This window comes from Panthera tigris, chromosome D4, assembly GCF_018350195.1.
Source record: "Panthera tigris isolate Pti1 chromosome D4, P.tigris_Pti1_mat1.1, whole genome shotgun sequence".
NCBI classification, from domain to species: domain Eukaryota; kingdom Metazoa; phylum Chordata; class Mammalia; order Carnivora; family Felidae; genus Panthera; species Panthera tigris.
Genome location: NC_056672.1, coordinates 6,957,916 through 6,977,717, shown reverse-complemented (window position 1 = coordinate 6,977,717; position 19,802 = coordinate 6,957,916). Strand labels below are relative to the sequence as shown.

The 19,802-nt window shown below is 45.8% G+C and overlaps 1 protein-coding gene across 1 annotated transcript in view; it reads left to right on the top strand.

The window, feature by feature from the left end:
* Positions 1-19,802, top strand: part of SLC1A1 (solute carrier family 1 member 1) — an 82,997-nt gene that overhangs the window by 39,863 nt on the left and 23,332 nt on the right. Inside the window, exons 2-3 of the mRNA XM_042964685.1 lie at positions 411-551; positions 19,497-19,589. Coding sequence (XP_042820619.1) covers positions 411-551; positions 19,497-19,589 — 234 coding nt within the window. The remainder of the gene's footprint in view (positions 1-410; positions 552-19,496; positions 19,590-19,802) is intronic.

Here is a 19,802-nt window from a genome sequence, read left to right as displayed (position 1 = left end):
AAACGAATAAATAAAATGTAAAATACCTAAAGTGGACCAAGAATAAGGGGAGTGTGTAAAAACAAAATAATTATATTGGGTTGAGTAAAATGATGAATTTCGTTTCCTGCCCAGAAGGATTTGGGACGTTTTGTCATTATAATAAATATAATTGAAGGAGGAAAGAGAGAAAACCAAAAGCTTTCAAGTGAAGAATATATTTTACAGAATTGCGGAATAAATGTGTACTTTTTATTCATTAAAATGTTTGTTTTTTAAGACTCAAATTTACAGACTCATGGAAGATCATCTAAACTATTTTTCATGCCATTAAAATGTGGGGGTCTTTGGCGGGTATTTTTCCATAGAAATGCATACAGGAGAACTCAATGCTATTCCTCTTTTCTTTTTTCTGATCTTGCTTCTCTTAGGGATTGCCATCGGCGTCTTGGTTCGAGAATACAGCAAGCTGTCTAGTCTGGAGAAGTTCTACTTTGCTTTTCCCGGGGAAATTCTAATGAGGATGCTGAAACTCATCATTTTGCCGTTAATTATATCCAGCATGATTACAGGTACCTTGAGAAAACTGATGGTTCTCTGTGATTATTTAAGGAGCTGTCTCTTAAGTTGTGCTTTTCTAATTAGGAAAAAAATTGAAATGCATTTGATGTATCTCACACATCACACACACACACACACACACACACACACACACTCTCTGCTTACTTGGAAAGTATATATTGGCTTGAGTGGGAATATTTCATTACTCACAAAGTGCCACTGCTCTACCTAGGGCACTGTCCACCATAGCTCACAGCTTCATTTGGCCGGCCATGGGTTGTCTTGTGAGGAAGATGCCATTTTCTTTTTTCTTTTCTTTTCTTTTTTTTTTTTTAATGTTTATTTATTATTTTTGAGAGGGTGAGCAGGGGAGGGGCAGGGAGAGAGGGGGGGACAGAGGATACGAAAGGGGCTCTGGCCCAACAGCAGAGAGCCCATTGTGGGGCTTGAACTCAACGAACTGTGAGATCATGATCTGAGCCGAAGTCAGACGCTCAACCGCCTAAGCCACCCAGGTGCCCCGCAAGATGCCATTTTCAAACATACTATAAATAACACTCTATTCAGGACACAGGAGTAAAACAAAAACAAAACAAAACAAAAAAAACACCATATTTGGCCACTGAAATGTCAACCATTGTCCCCAGGCGAAATGTGGTTGTCAGTTTTGAAATTGTTTTCGGTAGTTCACTCATCTGTTTCCCACCTGCAGCCGTCCTAGCCCCCCCCCCCCCCCCCCCGCCCCGGCAGCTGCCCTTGGAGTCTCTCTGCCTTCCCCGCTGGGCTTCTACTCCTCCACATACCTGCCCTTGAAAACTCACAGCCGCGTGCTGTGGAAAACGTTTCATTATGGGTTTGCACCGCATTTTAACAGCCTGGCATTTTCACATCTGAACTTGTGACACAGTTGGCTTTGGAAATGCTTTCTCCCTTAGTGGCCATTCTCTTGCAAGGTCCCTCTAAAGAGCAGGCTTCCCGCTGGAGGTGGAGAGTAATTTGGCTTACAGAAATGTCATTTGTGTGGGTGTGGTGAGCTTCTCAGCGCATTCCAGAGTCTCTCGTACTTACCTTCGTTCTGGCAATAGGTAAAATGTGGCCCGCCCCTCACTAGTATTGTCTGCTTGAAAAAACTCAGGTTTTATGTAACCGCGCAGTTAGGAATCTTGACGCGTCCTTTTCCAGAACATTTTTCCCCATTGCCACTACGACAGCCTGGGGCTTATCTATGGGGAGCCCTGGATGTTAGCCTTGGGTGGGGGCAGGGGGCAGGATCTGCTGTGCCCAGCTATAGATCTGGCTTTTGAACTTTTCAAGTGCCAAACTCCAGTCACATTAGAATCTCCTGGCCTGGGTGTTCTTGGCTTATTACCAGCCTAAAAAGAGCGTTTAATTATTTGTATGTATGTATTTAATTGTGTTTTGAAACACCCGGCTTCTTTTAGGCCCTGCAGCCTGAGGGCCAAATCAGTAGGCCAGTGTGTTGTACCATGTATTGTTTATCTGTTCAACTTTAAGTTAGTGTGAGCATCTGAAACTTGCAAGATTTCACGTAGGCATCTGGATTTCTGGCTTCCTCTGAAAAGAATTAAGATCACAAAACACTGGACCCATGTACCCGCCCCCCCCACCCCCCACCCCAAGACCAACAGTGATCTGGAGCTAAGAGACAGCTACTCTATTTAGTTTGAAGCTAATACGTTTGAGGATACCGCAGCCCCCCTACCCTATCATCTGACACCTTGTCCACGGCGCTCATTTACTTGCTGGCCCAGTAGATGTTGCCTTTATCACCCCTTAGAATTTTCTCAGCATCGAAATTCTAAATCTCTTCTGAGGCTCCTTTGAAAAGATGATGAGAGCTTTGGACTCTCTCCCAAGAAAAACATTCACAGTCAAACATATAATACTATACTTGGCAATGCACTTGCACAAGGTACGTAAATCACTTGATGATCAATACCACTGAAAACTTGGGTCTGTGGAGGAATGTATGGAAAGTTGATCCAAATTAGGCAGCAAATCCAAGACTCGTGCGTTAAACCGGGTTTCAGAAGAAGAGGTAAAAATACATGTGTGAATATACTAGTATAATATGTGATGTTTGAAATATGTATCAGTTTTGGCAGTCAACATCTAGTGGTATTTTTGCAGTCGGGCTGTTTTGTGTGCTAGCTCAGCTTTGCAGATAATCTAGGAAAATAATTTGCAACCCTCAGCACTCTGCTCACCACGTAGCCCAGCTGCTTTTTGAAGCTGTATCACAGGTCTGGACATTTAAAAAAAAAAATGTTTTTAAATGTTTATCTATTTTTGAGAGAGCACAAGCAGGGAGGGGCAGAGAGAGAGGGAGACATAGAATCTGAAGCAGGCTCCAGGCTCTGAGCTGTCAGCACAGAGCCCAAAGCAGGGCTTGAACTCAGGAACCTTGAGATCATGACCTGAGCCAAAGTCGGACATTTAACCAACTGAGCCACCCAGGCGCCCCCTTAACATTTCTACATTTTTCCTTTACCAAACCGCTGGCAATTAAGGGCAAAAGAGCGCAGAACCGCTACCCCCTTCTGTTGTCCTGAGCAACAAAATAGTCAAAAGATTCAAGGGACATGAACCAAGCAGGATGGGAACAGTGATCTCATATTCATGGTTTAAATTGTCAGATTAAGGTAATATGACTAGCACGGGCAAGGTTGTGGGAAAACAGGCTCATTCATACATTTTCAGTTTGGAACAAATTTGGTGGGGGGCAACTTGGAACATGTTCTGATCTCTCTACTTTGTAATTCTGCTTCTCAGAATTTCTCGTAAATAATCAGATATGTTCAAAGATTTAGGTACAAGGATGTTCATGGTAGCATTACTTTTATAATGGTGGTAAATTATAAGTAGTCTCACTGGAAGTTATACACCTAAGCTATGAGTCTACAACTATTAAAAACCTTGTCTTGGAAACATTTAATGACATGTGGATATGTTCTAACACGGTGTAAAATAGGAAAATAAAACAAATTACACAATAGGATGTTGTATACAATCCAAATTTTATTAAAATTTATGTGCATTTTTAAAAGTTGGGATGAAAACCAAATAGTTAATAGCAGTTAGATATGGATAGTAAGAAAACATGACTCATTGCCCTTCCTTTACATTTTCAAGGTGAATACGTGTTTGTTTTCTTAAAAACTTATTTTTTTTTTGTTTTATTTCTTATATTTGAGAGACAGAACATGAGCAGGGGAGGGTCAGAGAAAGAGGGAGACACAGAAGGTGAAGCAGGCTCCAGGATCCTAGCTGTCAGCACAGAGCCTGAGGTGGGGCTTGAACTCAAGAACCTGGAGATCGTGACCTGAGCCAAAGTCCGATGCTTAACCAACTGAGCCACCCAGGCACCCTTTTGTTCGTTATTTTTGTTTGGTTGGTTTTGCATTTTCTTTCTCTCTTCTTCCCTCTCTCTCTCCCTCTCCTTCTCTCCCTTTCCCCCTCTCCCACTGTCTCCCAGAGTGGGATGGGTTCTGCTCTGTGTCCCACAGCTCTGTTCCCAGCACCTGTAGCTCTGCACCCCCTTTTCCGTGGTGCGTGGTCCTTCCTCCAAACCCTGCGGTGGTCCTCTGCCTCCCCAGTTCAGCACAGAGCCAGGAGTGGAGGATGGCTGTGGAAATGCACAGGAGGAGCAGTTTTCACATTTCAGAAGCCTTTATAAATGCAGCGGACCAATAGCTTATTTTATACACTTATTAGGACAAAGAAAGATGCTTGTTGGAAGCTGGGGAGAGTTAAATGGATGTCCTAAGGACACACACATTAGAGATAGAAACAAAATTGAGACCTACGATTAGTAATCTGTGCTTCTGCATAAAGGAAACTCTCTTGATGGATTAACACATAGGAAAATTAAAAAAAAAAAAAAAACCTCTGCCATGAAAGCCTCCGCTGACATAAAAATAGTTCATAGCTATTTTTTTTTTAAACAGAAGCATCCTTTTTCATGTAATGAATGAGGGTAATATGTCACATTAATCGGGGAAATTTGAATATAGGCTTAGATGGTACCAAGAAATTATTGATAATTTTGTTAGTGGTGATAACGGCATTTTAGTTATGTAAGAAAATGTCCTTTTTAATGCATATGGAATTATGCAGGGATAGAATGACAGAATGTCTAGAATTTAGTTAAAACAGGAAAAAAAGAGAAAAGGCACAGTAGATGTAATCTCAAGGCATTTTTAGAGACAGGCAGTGTAGGCACTAACAGAATCCTTCCTGTAATTGACATTCTGAGGATCATGCTCCTCCGGGTGTGCAGAATATCTGTTTGGGCCCCCTTAACGTTTAGGTTTCTAAGCTGTGCTTGTATCAAACCACTGGGGAATTAGCAAGAGAATTGTGGTTCTGGAAAGTCCTGGTCCAGGTCTCACCACCAGTGAGTTTAAATTCAGAGCACATTTTCTTGAATACACAGATGATGATGACCTAGGCCTCCCATGACCAGCGCAGGAAAGGGAACGGCCCCTCAACCCGTCTCCCAGGGGTTCCCTGAGCATCATTCCAAGATGGCACCTTAGCTGTGCTCAGGATGAGACCCCCATCCTTTCCACTGCAGCCTCTTGGCCGCCACCACTGGGCCAGAAGTGCTCTGCCGGTCACAGCTGCCTCCTCTGGTGTCTCCAGTGACTGCGACCACACCTCTGACCCTGAGGAACTCTCCTTTTGCTCCTCTCTCCTAAGATAGGAGCGAGAATTCTTCACAGGCTGTTCCTTGGGACAAAGCTTTATGGAAGTTTGGGGAATGAAAGTAGGTGAAACACCAACAGTGCTATCCGGCCTCTCTCTTAAGAGGGAGGCCTTAAGAGGTCTGCCCCTTTGCTCAGCTGCCAGCCCGTCCCTCCACATGATGTTCCAGGCGTTGCCATCCCCCGACACGAGGCTTTGAGAAGGAAAAATTTCACCATCACATAGGTCTTCCTGCCCCAGCCCGGAAGCAAACCAAGTGGAAACCCTCGTTGTGGGTGCAAAGCGGTGATTTGCCTTGTGGACCCCATCAGGACACTCACTCCAGAATGGATACCATACACACCTGCTGGGTTGGGGCTTACCCACCCAACCTGCAGGACGTGGGAGTCTGTCCGGGTTGGGCTGTGTTGAGTCCATGCCACTGCCGGTGCAGTTCGTCCTGAGAGCGAGATGCTTACTCCTGCCTGTTCCTGTGGCACCTTACTCTGGATTTCCTCCAAATGTTGGCTCCTCAGAAGCACCCACACTGTACTTTGTCCTGTGGGGTTGCAGTCCAGTACATTGCAAATTTATACCAAGGCAAGAAAACTCCCTCCTTTCCCTCCATCCCAAACCACTGAGTCTCTGGGTCTTAGCACTGATCTCACCTCTTGGACAAATTATGTACCAAACATGAGACTTTGGTAGAGAGCACCTGCATTCTGTATGTCGATGAACCTTCCCCTTTTGACAAGAGTGCTCGTTGAGTATTGGATTTACATCTGTGGGAAGCTTCTTCAAGGATAAACGGAAGACTCCACCCTTCAGTGATTAAACAAAAGAAAAAAGAAAAAAAAAACTTGTTTCAAACTTTAAATGGTTGTCACTCCAGCAGCCCCTATACGTCAGGACTTCAAATTTTTAGGGCTTGATCTCCACTCTAAGGCCTGAAGTTTTCCACTACTTTTCAACCAAGAGAAAAAAAAAAAAAAACCTTATAGAAGTTTAGATATAAACAATATTTATTAAACAGCAGTCAGATGTAAAATACACATCAAGTAGGGATCTGCACACTTTTTTTGGTAAAAGGCCAGATAGTGAATATTTTAAGCTTTTTGAGCCACATGTTCTCTGTCCAGCTTCCCAACTGGCTGCCATGGAAAATCACCCGTCAACAATATGTAAGTGATGGGCATGGCTGTGTGCCAAAAACGCATTTATTTGCAATAACAGGAGGCCAGCCAGCAGCTGGCCAAGATAAAGGATGAGGCGAGATTCTAACTCTCAAGGTACAGTGCGGTTGAGGTGGAATCCTGGTGGCAAAATAAACCAGCATGGCAAGGAAATACTGCTATCAATCAGTGAGTGAAATTCCCCGAAGAGGCAGTGAGGCATGGAGCCGGGAGCAGGGTAAGTGAAGTCAGTCAAGGTTTTTGGAGATGACTATTTAAAAAAATTTTTTTTAATGTTTATTCATTTTTGAGGGAGAGAGACGGAGCGCAAGTGAATTAGGGGCAGAGAGAGAGAGAGACAGTGAGACACAGAATCTGAAACAGGCTCCAGGCTGTAAGCCGTCAGCACAGAGCCCGATGGGGTCTCGAACTCAAAAGCTGTGAGATCCAGACCTGAGCCGAAGTCGGACGCTCAACCGACTGAGCCACCCAGGTGCCCCAGAGATGCCTATTTTTGAAATTCAGGCTTTGCAGGAGAGAACACGTTGGATCAGGTGGGCTGGGGAAGGCTTTTTTTTTTTTTTTTAAGCAATGTATTCATTTACTCGTAAGCAGCTGTGAACCTGGGTACTATCCCGTGTCCTCCGGTGGAAAGAACCAGGCCATGTCCCCCCCTCCCTGAAACGGGGTTTGATTAAATTCAACATTAGTTAACCCCGCCTGCGTGAAAACAGATAAACAGAAAACCACACCCGTGAGAGGGTGGGGGTTCCTGCCACTCACCCGTTCATGCATCCTGGGACTTCTGGCCAGGTCTGTGAGTCCCCTTGTGGCCAAGAAGGTGGAGGAGTGGAAAATGCACATGTCACTTGGTTGTACAGTTTGCCGTGGGGGATCTAAGAGCATTTAATGTCAGCTTCTGCTGGTGGGAGTGCAGGGAGTATGGGTGCTCTTCTGGAACCATTGGTGGCTTCTTAGTTTCATCTCTAGAAACTTGCCATTTCAAGGTGCCCTTTAAACTTACAATTCCATGCTGGGGAAGGCAAGGTCGTAGCCCCAAACCATACAGGCCACGAATGAACTTCTTGCCTTATTTGCAACATCTGTAACCACTGGATTCTGCCTGAATTTAAGTGCTTTTTTTTTTTAACCTTCCCAAGCCTTATTAGGGAACCGAGAAAATAAGATGAGCTAAGCAGCTTTGTACACACGAATTAAGCATTTTCCTAAGATCATCAGGAAATCCATGTTGAGTTAGAGCACAGCTACTGAAGCCAGAGGACTTACTATATTAATTTGATGTCTCCATTGCCTTTTCTGCAAAGAAGAAAGGGGCACCTGATGTATAAGGAATGGAGTCCCCACAATGAGCATGCCATTTGCCACAATAATAAAATGAAACATGCAAGCTGTGTCAGTCTAATTCTGAGCTAGTGAAGCTGGAGAATCAACCATGAATGAGCTTGACTTCTGCCTCTGCTGTTACTACACTGGCTCACAGCTCCACTCGACTCTAAGTTAACCTGTTGTGGTTTTTTTTTTTAATTTTTTTTACGTTTATTTATTATTGAGAGACAGAGCATGAGCATGGGAGGGGCAGAGAGAGGAGGAGACACAGAATTTGAAGCAGGCTCCAGGCTCCGAGCTGTCAGCACAGAGCCCGACGCGGGGCTCAAACCCACAAACTGTGAGATCATGACCTAAGCCAAAGTCGGACACTTAACCAACGGAGCCACCCAGGCGCCCCAACCTGATTTTGTTTCTTAAAAAAAGGAGTGAAAAACCATGCAGGGATTCTAAGAAGCCTCCTATATGTTGAATGCGTGGACCTGGGATTCCACCCCTTCCTTCCTTCCTTCCTTCCTTCCTTCCTTCCTTCCTTCCATCCATCTATCCATTCATCCATCCATCCATCCATCCATCTGTCCGTCCGTCCGTCTTCAATGTCCCAGGCTCTGTGCTAGGCACACATGATACAGATAAGTCCTGTTCCAGCAAGGGAGAGTGAATACATTGTAATGTGGTATGCTAAGTGCTTTGGGAGAATGAGGACACTGGGGTGGAGTTTTGAAGAAAAGATAAGAATCCAATGAAGGGGGTAGGGGCTCCAGGCAGAAGAAAACAGCAGCTTGCATGGCACATTGCCAGGACACTGAGGCTTTGAGCAGAATGCTGGGCACATGAGGAAGAGGAGTGGATTGGAAAGATGAGCAGGTGCTTCGTCAGGGGTCTGTCTAGGCACGGGGAAGGAAGTGACAGCAGTGACAGCCAGAAGTGCTGTTCTCTGCAAAAGAACACCCTGATCAAGCATCAGGTGGGGAAGTATTAAAAAAAAACAAAACAAAACACAGTGACACTTGTTAAAGGTAGTAAGGCCGACTTTATTCGGGACCATCATGATAGGTGGGGACGCTGCGTGGTCCGATTTCGCAGTGGGGGAGAGAGATGGGGCTCAACTCTATCAGCAAGTGAGAATTGATAGCCAAGGAGCAGGGTAGGGGGATCAGTGGATGGAAATTTATGAGGAGGAAACATCAGGGGTAAGGGGGATTCTAGCTAAACCAACCTAGTAGGATTCTTGCTGAAGGCAGGCCAGGGTGACCAGACAGGCCGGGGGACGGGGGGGCGGGGAGCCTGATCAGGTACGGAATGTGATCAGATATGAGGATTCTGGTTAAACCGACTTAGCACAGTTCTTATGAAAACTAGATTTTGCAGGAAAATACACAGATGGGCGTAGAGGTTCAGGAGCCTGACAAAGTGTGGTCAAACAAAGAAGTCTGTCAGTACCGATCCTAGAGGGGCAGGAGAGTCTAGTGGTTAAGCATACCAGACTGCCTCGATGTGAATCCTGGCTCTGCCATTTGCTAGCTGTGCAACCTGGACACTCAGCTGGAAAACAGGGAAATAGTAGTACTATGTCATGGCATGCCTGCTACCGTCAGAAGTTTCTAGAAAGTCCCGGCATTGGTATGACAAGCTATTAGAGTTGAGACGCACAGATGAAAGTACACGTGATGGATTTCATTCTGGAAAGGAAAACACATAAAAAGACTTACTGTTTGTAAAACACTAGGGTGTAACGTTCACCAGCATGCAAGTGGCTTCTACCCAGAATCCTGAGCTACGAATTTTATAAGGAGGAGAAGCAAAAAGCTCAATAATAATTAGGTTGTAGTTAAAAAAAAAAACAAAAAAAAAAAACGAGACTTTTCACGGAGCTGTTAGCCGTCCCGATGTCAAAGCACTCGTATGGACTTTGAACAGAATAGCTGAGTCCCTCAGGTCCTCTGAAATGTGTTTAATGCCCTTCCTGAACCATAAGCCTCCTATAGATGCTTGTGAGGTCTTCTGGAAAACTGGTCCCAACTACAAACAGCACCAAGGTCTGTGGTATAAAAAATGTTGGACACAGCCCCCTGGATGGCTGAAGACCAGGAGACCAGCATGCTGCTTCGTGACACATTTTAAACATCAAATGCGGACCTCCTGACGGAGGCTGCCAAAGTGACCTTTAGTTGGTTCTGACCGAGGGCCACTTTATCTTGTTAACTTCACAGAGTAGTCTAGGGTGGTGATGTAACCTATCTTCAGGGAGTTCTTTGTATTGATGCCTCTTAGAAAAATAGATGTCATGGGCAAGGCGTGCACAGAAATATATTTTGTATGCCCCCTCTGCCTCTTCTCTTCCCCTGTCACAGCCCAGGAGGATTAATCCAGGCTGCAGAGATGGCCCTGTGTCCTGGAATAACAAAGCGAGATCATAGCCAGCCTTGTTTACCCTGGGGAATGTGTTCATTTAGTCCTCGTAGCAACCCAAAGAAGTAGGAAGGGAGGTGGGACCTTATGTCCATTTTCAGAGATGAGGGCAGTTCCAAGGACTGTTCCAAGATCACACAGATCATAAGGGCAGCACCAGGGACTGGTACAGCATTCCATTCTGGGACATTCTGCTGTCCAGGGACCAGAGAGAGGGGCCTGGGGCAGGCAACCATACCTAACTAGCTTACTCATTCAACCAACACGTTTATCAAGCTCCTCCTACGTGCTGGGCACTGGCTATGCTTTGGTGAACACGCAGCTATCTGGGTCTCCTGCCCTCCAGGGAGCTCACTCTAGTGCAAAAGATGGTGTGTAAATAAATAATGAGCCCAGTGACAAAAATTGTGAAAGGTGATGTGAGCAGGGTGTCAAATGAGGAAAACAGAGGAGGCTGGTTTAGCCTGATAACTCAGGGAAGGACCCCAAGGAAAAGACTTGAAAGTAGACAAGTGAGGAGTAGGGGACGGCAGTCAGGCAGAGGGAGGCACCCACCAAGCGTGGCAGGGAGCTCAGTCTGCTCCCGGGGGATGGGGCTGGAGCACGAAGCAGGAAGTAGCCCTGGCCGGGCTGGGCAGGCGGGCTCCCTGGGGACAGGGTCTCTTCAGCCAGGGTGAAGATCTTCCAGTTGATCTTCAGTGTCCTTGGAGGTTATACCAGAGTGTGAAATGGCCTGGTGGGTGCTCTTTTGCACCCGTGTGATGAAGGAATACAGAAGGATTCTGGAGAAAGTGAGGGAACAGGTGAGCTAACTCTTGCTAAGTGCCTTCCATTTGATTAGCCCCGCCCCTCAGATTGATCATTTTTCATTTAGTAACAGTGGAGGCTGTCTACTGAGTGCAGATTAAGTTCTAGGCACTGTACCAGGTAGGTTATACGTACTGTTTCTAATCTTCACGCAGCCGTGCAAGATGAGATCGTCCACTTTGCTCCTCGCAATTAACCCTGTAGGAGGTAGAAGCATTGAAAAGCTGCATTTTTATAGATGGAGAAACGGGAGTCTGGGAGGAAAAGGCTGGGCTGCGATTGGAGCCTGTGCTGTTGTTCTCCATGCTGGTGATAGAGGGGTAGGAGTCCTCGGCATAATAGGGTTTTAACTCCTATGCAGCAGTGAGTTTCTTGGATGTTGTGTCCATTCCCAATTGTGAAGTGCCCACAAATGCCAGACCAAAAACACCTTCCAATAATGGAGTTAATTTTGACACCTTAATGACAAGGTGGGGAGAGATTGTCACGAAAACTTTGTTCTCCAGTGGGTGGTAGCTTAATCAGTGAGCCCTCGCAGGAGTCTTTTGCCCTTGGGTGTTTATTTTTAAAACGTGCTATTGTTTAGCCCGCTGCGACTGCTTCCTTTGTAGTGTTTTTATAAAAGGTTCTAAAAGATTATTACAGCTCTGGCCAGGAGCCAGTATCCCCAGCTCATCAGAGCCTCCTCCCAAGGTAAAAAAAAAAAAAAAAAAGCAAGTGTGCTGTCTCAAAGAGCTAGCAGGTCCCCCTAACTTCCAAGGACGACTCGGGATAGTATCCCTGTTTCTAGGCCATAGTCCAGCCTCAGAACGGTCGCTGGTTTGAAAGGACAGTGGTGGACTCACTGGAAACCGGACTTGTTAAGGAAATAAAAATGCAGCGTTGAAAATTCAAAACTAAATTGATGTTTAACTCATTAAAGTTAAACCGCTTGTTAAAGGTGGTAGGGTGGACTTTATTCGGGACCACCATGGCAGGTGTGGGGACCCCTGCAGTGGGATTTTGCATTGGTAGGAGAGATGGGGCTCAAGTCTGAATATAGCATCGCAAGAGGGAATTGGTCGCCAAGGAGGAGGATGGGGAGGGGGGGTCAGTGGGTGGAAAGTCACTAAGAAGGAACATCAGGGGTACTGGGGCATTCTAGCCAACTGAGCTAACAGGATTCTTGCTGGGAGGCAGGCCAGGGTGCCCAGGAGCCACCTGGGAGACGGTGGAGGATGGGGAAGCTACCAGAGGTGGAAGGTGGGGGTTCTGGCAAAACTAACTTACCAAAGTTCTTGCTAAACCTGGATTTGGCAAGAAGTACACAGATGGGCCCAGGAGAAGGTTCGGGAGCCCGACTAAAGGGCGGTCAAGCAAAGAATCTTTGTCCGAATCCTGCTCATCTTTTTCTGCCCAGTTCAGATGCTGTCTGCCATATCACCTCAGCCCGGGGACACCTCTGACTCCTCTAGAAGCCCGTGGCGCCCATCCCCTGTGCCAGCACTCTGCAAACATCCCGTGTCTTTTTTTTTTTTTTTTTTTCTTTTTGTAATCCAAGTTACTTAGCACGTAGTGTAATCAGGAGTGGAATTTGGTGATCCATCACTTAAGAATAACACCCAGTGCTCATCCCAACAAGGGCCCTCCTCAGTGCCCATCTCCCAGTTAGCCCAGCCCCCCACCCACCTCCCCTGCAGCAACCCTCAGTTTGTTCTCTGTATTTAAGAGTCTCTTAGGCTTTGCCTCCCCGTTTTTGTCTTATTTTTCCTTCCCTTCCCTTAAGTTCATCTGTTTTGTTTCTTAAGTTCCACATATGAGTGAAATCATATGATAATCTTTCTGTAACCGACTAATTTCGCTTAGCATAATACCCTCTAGTTCCATCCACATTGTTGCAAATGGCAAGATTTCATTCTTTCTGGTCACCGAGTAATATTCCACTGTGTATATACACCACATCGTCTTTATCCATTCATCAGTCGATCGACGTTTGGACTCTTTCCATACTTTGGCTATTGTCAGTAGTTCTATAAACATTGGGGTGCATGTGCCCCTGGAATCAGCATTTTTGTATCCTTTGTGTAAATACCTAGTAGTGCAATTGCTGGGTCAGAGGGTAGTTCTATTTTTAATTTTTCGAGGAACCTCCATACTGTTTTCCAGAGTGGCTGCACCAGTTTGCATTCCCACCAGCAGTGCAAAAGAGATCCTCTCTCTCTGCATCCTTGCCAACATCTGCTGTTGCCTGAGTTGTTAATTTTAGCCATTCTGACAGGGGTGAGGTAGTATCTCATTGTGGTTTTGATTTGTGTTTCCCTGATGATGAGTGATGTCGAGCATCTTTTCATGCAAAGCATGCAGTCTCCTAAATGGATGGGAGAGATCCAGTTTTTTTAAATTTCCAGTCTGTCACAGATCAGTAACCTTTGTAGACTATAATAAAAATGAATTATGAGGGAAATATATAAAAAAATGCTAGCCCTACTTTTGTGATTATATTTCACAAACTTGAAGTCCGTGTTCAATTACTGTTAACATCTTTAAACCCTGACCTCTGGCTTCTGTACAGACCCCATCACACCTGCCTTGTGACGTGTTAGTGTGCAGGCCCCTCTCACCTGTCAGTTCCCAGGGGTGGGTGGCCGCTCCCAGAAGAAACAAGATCTGGGAATGAATCCCAAAGAGAGGCAACCAGGCTTTGCCAGGCATGAGGCATGGCCTGAAAGGGATCAAGGTGGCTATTGAGATTTGACAGTAAAGCCCCGGGATAAAGTACGGTGATATCCCACCTGTTTGGGAGGAAAGTGGCCATGCCATTTGACCTTTTCCCCGGTAAGTGACGGGACTGCTTTCTTAACCACTGTGTCATGCTGCCTCTTATCCACGTGCTACAAAATTCTAGACCGGTGCTGCCTCCCAGAATGTTCTCTGTGTGTGCCATCCATTGCAGTAGGCACGAGCTTCGTGTGGCCAGGGAGCACTTGAGATGTGGCAGGTGTGACCGAGGAGTGATGGAGAGGTGCTGTCTCCGGAGTCTAACATCTGGAGTGAGGTGCCATTCTGGGACATCCGTTGAGCCAGACCACATGTTCTCAGCAGGAGCAAAATTGCTCCCAAGGCAGCAGAGGCCGAGTTTTTGGGATAAGGGGAAGCAGTGTACTCTTTTTATGCAAAGAGCACATGTATGCATTTAGTACCTGAACAGTGTCCTGTAGTATTGAAAGATCATGGGACAGGTGTCTAAAAGGCTGGGGGAGGGGCAGGGAGAGCACACAAAGATGAGGGGACATGAGAGGCAGAGAAGCACTAAGATACTAGGTACTAGTACTACGATACTAAGATACTACCTCACATGGAGGTAGGTCACATATAAAAAGTGTTTTTGTTGGTCTCCCTGGGAACCGAACCAAACTGCCCCGTACAAGTGGTTTCTAAGGAGACTACCTGCCGAGCTCCTAATCACTGCCACAGGGTGAATCTCTGAAGTGGGCTCACTCTGTAAGGAGGGAACTACCTGTACAAAGACGCAGTTCTTTCTGAGGGAAAGCATCAAATACAAAATTCTTTTTGTCTTTTTAGGTTTTATTGATTTGTTTTGAGAGAGAAAAGCATGAGCAGGGGAGGGACAGAGAGAGGGACGAAGAGAATCCCAAGCGGGCTCCACAGTGTCCGTGCAGAGCCTGACGCGGGGCTCGAACTCACAAACCGTGAGATCGTGACCTAAGCCGCAATCATGCGTCGGACACTGAACGACCGAGCTACCCAGGTGCCCCCACACTAGCCAGATCCCAAGCGCACCTGCCACAGGTAGCTTGTGGTCACTACAACAGAAGCACACAGAGGAAGCACTTCACCATGACGGTTCCGTGAGGCAGCACTGGTCTAGAATTTCACAGCACGTGGATAGAGCCAGTGTGAGAGAGTGGTTAAGAATATGGCCTGTGGGGTCGAGTCTGGATTGGGATCCCAGCGTCCCCACCAAATGGCGAGGGATAAAGGAGGTGACGCATTCCACATGTACCCATTGTGCAGGACACAGTGTGTGTGGTCACTGTCATTTTGATTAGAATTAAGCCCCAGCATCATTGCCATTATTAGCAGGTGGGGTGTATAGACTATCCAGACAAGCTTTCCATGTTCAAGTTAAGTTCAGGAATGTTCCGGTGACTTGTGGAGGTTTTCAAAACAGGCTGTTGCCCTGCGTGTGTTCCCAGCCTCTGTGGTGGCCCATCACCTCTACCCCTGGCACCACATGATAAATAGTCCAAGGGCCTGGAATTGGGGGGCCAGCCCTGCCCCTCATCAGTGATGGCTGGAGAGGTAGAGGGGTAACTCTAGAGGTAAAATGTACAGAAGTACAGTTGTTGGTTCAAATACATTTCTGGTTTGTTTTTTTTTTTAATATGTGGTTTTTTGTTTTGAGAGAGAGAGAGAGAGAGAATGAGTGGGGGAGGGACAGAGAGAGAGGGAGGCATATAATCCGAAGCAGGCTCCAGGCTCCGAGCTGTCAGCACAGAGCCTGACATGGGCTCGAAGCTGCAAACCGCAAGATCGTGACCTGAGCCCAAGTCGGACGCTTAGCCGACTGAGCCCCCCAGGTGCCCCTTGAGTTACATCTCTGATCTGTCCAGGAGAATTATAGGACTAAGGTAGATTTGAGGAACGGGAAGTAAAGCCCTTCCCAAAGTAACTACAATACAATCGCTGTCCTCCAGCAGAGGGGAGCTGGCAGACTGCTTTAGGGGATGTATTTGTTTAAGATACTTCCCACCAAGAATCTCATTATTATGAAGCCTTTTATTGCCAGCTGGGTCCTGGAATAGAAGCAGAGGCAGCAGCCCATGGCCAAATCATTAACACAAATTAAGACATATTAGCATATGCTGGAAACAATTACCTACATAGATTTAATTTGTTTCACTGCTGGAAGAAAACCCCGAGAGGGCACAAAACACATACCCAAGAACAGTTCTGCAGCTACCCTCTGAGCCTGTCACTTGTCCGTACCTTCGGGGCTGGGAGCTGCTGAATTTAGACATCGACTCGAGGACGAGACATCTGAAAATACATCCTCGCTTGGACCAGGATTCCATGGGCTTGTACAGGTTATGTGGAGTTTTGTGGAATTGGTGATTTTGTTTTTTAAAATCAACCATTGGTATAAATAATTATTTTGATTGTTTATGAAAATAATGCACAGAGCTCTAAAACGGAATATTCAAGCACAGTTTTATATTCATATAATATACTTAGCAAACTTACATATTTTGCATTATTGTTTGCTCTTTTTTTTTAATTTTTTTAATGTTTTTTTATTTTTGAGAGAGAGAGAGAGAGAGAGGGAGACAGAGTGCGAGCAGGGGAGGGGCCGAGAGAGAGGGAGACACAGAATCCTAAGCAGGCTTCAGGCTCTGAGCTGTCAGCACAGAGCCCAACGCGGGGCTCGAACCCACGCAAGAATGGTGAGATCATGACCTGAGCCGAAGTTGGCCACTTAACTGCCTGAACCACCCCGACGCCCCTGTTTGCCCTTTTTTTTTAAGAGACTGAAGCTCTAAATAGGGAATCGTTCATTCGTTAATGAATTGTGGCCTTTGGTGTCTCCTGATTATTGTTGTTGTTGCTGCTACTATTTCTTGAAGAGTCGTTATTTTTAATCGTCTTACCACAAGGAGAAGAAAGTCTTCTCGGCACACCAGAGTACATTTTTCCCAGAGAGAGAGAATAGAATCCAGCATCGGGCTTTTTCTAGAATGTGTCTGTTGCGATATGCCCCTCACTTGGGAATGACGGTCTTGTCCCAGGGGCTGGTGAATGGGCCCTTCCAACATCCTGGGGTGCTCGCTAAGTTGGCCAGAACCCCTTCTCTCAAAATATTAGCTTCCAGAGGAGCAACCAGCAGCCAGAGGAATGGCGTGTTTGCAGCGGGAGCCGATTTGTCCTGTCATCGTGGCGATGACCAGCTTCCTTCCAGATTGGTCCTGCACATCGATTATGTACAATTATATGTGAGAAGCACAAGCCCCACTTGAGAAAAATAGGCGAGGCTTTTATAGTGTGAGGAGTGAAAACAAAAGCCACCTGTGCCTGCCATAACCCCCCAGTTTACTACCTTCTCCTGGGGGTCGCCTCACAACAGCTCCTCATCTTTCCCGCCACCCTGCACTTCAGGCTTTGCTAACAGTTAAGGCACAAGTCACACGTGTTGAAGATTCAAGAAGTCATTTTCTGTGATGATTGTTTGATTCATAATGTGATTCTTGTTTTGGAAACAGGGCAGGGTAGAGCCTGAAACGTTCCCCTTTTTTTTTTTTTATCATTTTTTTTTAATGTTTATTATTTTTGAGAGAGAGAGAGGGAGAGGGAGTGGGGGAGGGGGAGAGAGAGAGGGAGACACAGAATCCGAAGCAGGCTCCTGGCTCTGAGCGCAGAGCATAGAGCCAGATGTGGGCTTAAACTCACTGACGGCGATATCATGACCTGAGCCGAAGTTGGACGCTCAACCGACTGAGCCACCCAGGCGCCCCTGAAACCTTCCAATGACAGCGTGCTGAAAGATGGTCTGGTTGCTTCACCACTTACCTGTCTTCCACCTAGTAGCTATCCAGTCAACCGCGTCATTTGTCTCCATTTATAGGGGCATCTTCAATGGAAGGCAAGGGTTTCTAGCAAGAAGGGATGTGTGCCTCCCCCTCTAGGGCTATGGTTGGCATTCTAGACAGCCTTTCCCCTTCCGGACTACATCCAGTCATTTTATAGGCCACCCAACACCATTTGAGACTACAGCTAACAGTGTGGCCCTAGGTCTCTTCAATAAGAAATTTAAAAATTGGAAAAATTTTTTTATATCCTACCTCTTTAAAATGGATATTTTAAGTTGTCTCACAATCAGAGCCATACACAATAAGGCTGTTAACATAGAAGCAATTTGGAAATCATGAAAAGAAGGAGAAAATGTGCTGGCCAGGATAAATAATGAAAGTACTGTGATTTAGTATTGAAGTTGGCCCTGAGACTATCTTAAAGCTCCAACAGTAAGTGGATGATTAAATACATTATGGTACAGTCACAGGACAGAAGATTATGTGGCCATTAAAATTCCTCCTGAAGAATTTGTAATAAGAAAATGCTTATAATACAGTATTAAGAAGAGAAGATCAAAAACTATAGAATTCACTCAGCTATGTTTACAAAAAAGAAAAAACATTGACAGGAAATTTGTCAGAATATCAACTATGACTGATGGAATGGAGTGATTTTTATTTTCCTTTTTTCAGACTACTATATCAAACATATATTATTACTTTCATAGTCACCCATAAAAGTTATCTTGGGTGCCTGCGTGGTTTAGTTGGTTAAGTGTCCAACCGTGGCTCAGGTCCTGACCTCGTGGTTCATGAGTTCAAGTCCCACATGGGGCTCTCTGCTGTCAGCACAGAGCCCACTTCAGATCCTCTGTCGTCCTCTCTCTCTATCCCTTCCTCACTCTCTCAAAAATAAATAAACATTTATTTTAAAAAGTTAACCTTTTTGGCCGACTCTGAGCTTCCTGGCAGAAAAGGCAGAAAGGGAAACAATCACGAGTTTTACAGTATTCATTACGTGATGAAAGAACTCTCCGTTCTTCAAGATAAAGTTTTTTTCTGGATACTGAATTCCAGAAGGGGTTTATCCCGAAGGCTGTGGAGTGATGTGATGTACAATCCTCGAGATTCTCTGAGCAGATGCAGAAGGGGAGCTCCTGTCTCGTGACCAGCCCCACAAGGCACTGGCCACGGGCTGAGGTGGCGGGATTATGGGGAAGGGGCGCCTGCACCTCACCCCTCTTCCGTCTCCATTCTGTGTTGGCAGTCTTGAAGCCCTTCCTTTGCCCGTTGCGTCTCATGCGAGATGGGCCTAGCAGATGGCAGAGGACAGCCCTCAGCCCTTCATTTCACACCTTGAGGATTGAATGACCACCAGGCCTGGAAATCCGTCTTTTAAAAATCAGCGTAATTTGGGGCGCCTGGGTGGCTCAGTCGGTTGAGCGTCCGACTTCAGCTCAGGTCACGATCTCACGGTCCGTGAGTTCGAGCCCCGCGTCGGGCTCTGGGCTGATGGCTCGGAGCCTGGAGCCTGCTTCCGATTCTGTGTCTCCCTCTCTCTCTGCCCCTCCCCCGTTCATGCTCTGTCTCTCTCTGTCTCAAAAATAAATAAAACGTTAAAAAAAATAAAAATAAATAAATAAATAAATAAATAAATAAATAAATAAAAATCAGCGTAATTTGGGGCTTCTGGGTGGCTCAGTCAGTTGAGTGTCTGACTCTTGATTTCAGCTCAGAGCATGATCCCAGGGTTGTGGGATCGAGCCCCATGTCAGGCTCTGTGCTAGGCATGGAGCCTGCTTAAGATTCTGTCTCCCTCTCTCCTTCTCTGTCTCCCTCTGCCCCTCTCCCATTCTCTCTCTCTCTCTCTCTCTCTCTCTCTCTCTCACTCTGAAATAAAATTAAAAATGGACAAAAATGTCATTTGACTTCTCCCCCCTCGCAGGTGTTGCTGCCCTGGATTCCAGCGTATCTGGGAAAATTGGTCTGCGTGCCGTCGTCTATTATTTCTGTACCACGATCATTGCTGTGATTCTAGGTAAAACCTATTTCTGATTCCTTATTCTTCTGTAGAATTGTGACTCTTCCTTTAAAAGTAGTTGGGCTTTTTTTTTAATGTGCTTTTTTTTTGTAATTCAGAAAGTAATATTGTCAAATTACCACGAACCTTTTGGGCTTCAGGTCTACACAACACCTTTTCTATGAAGAAAATATAATACTGACTCAAGTTCAGCCATGGTGCTGCTCATTA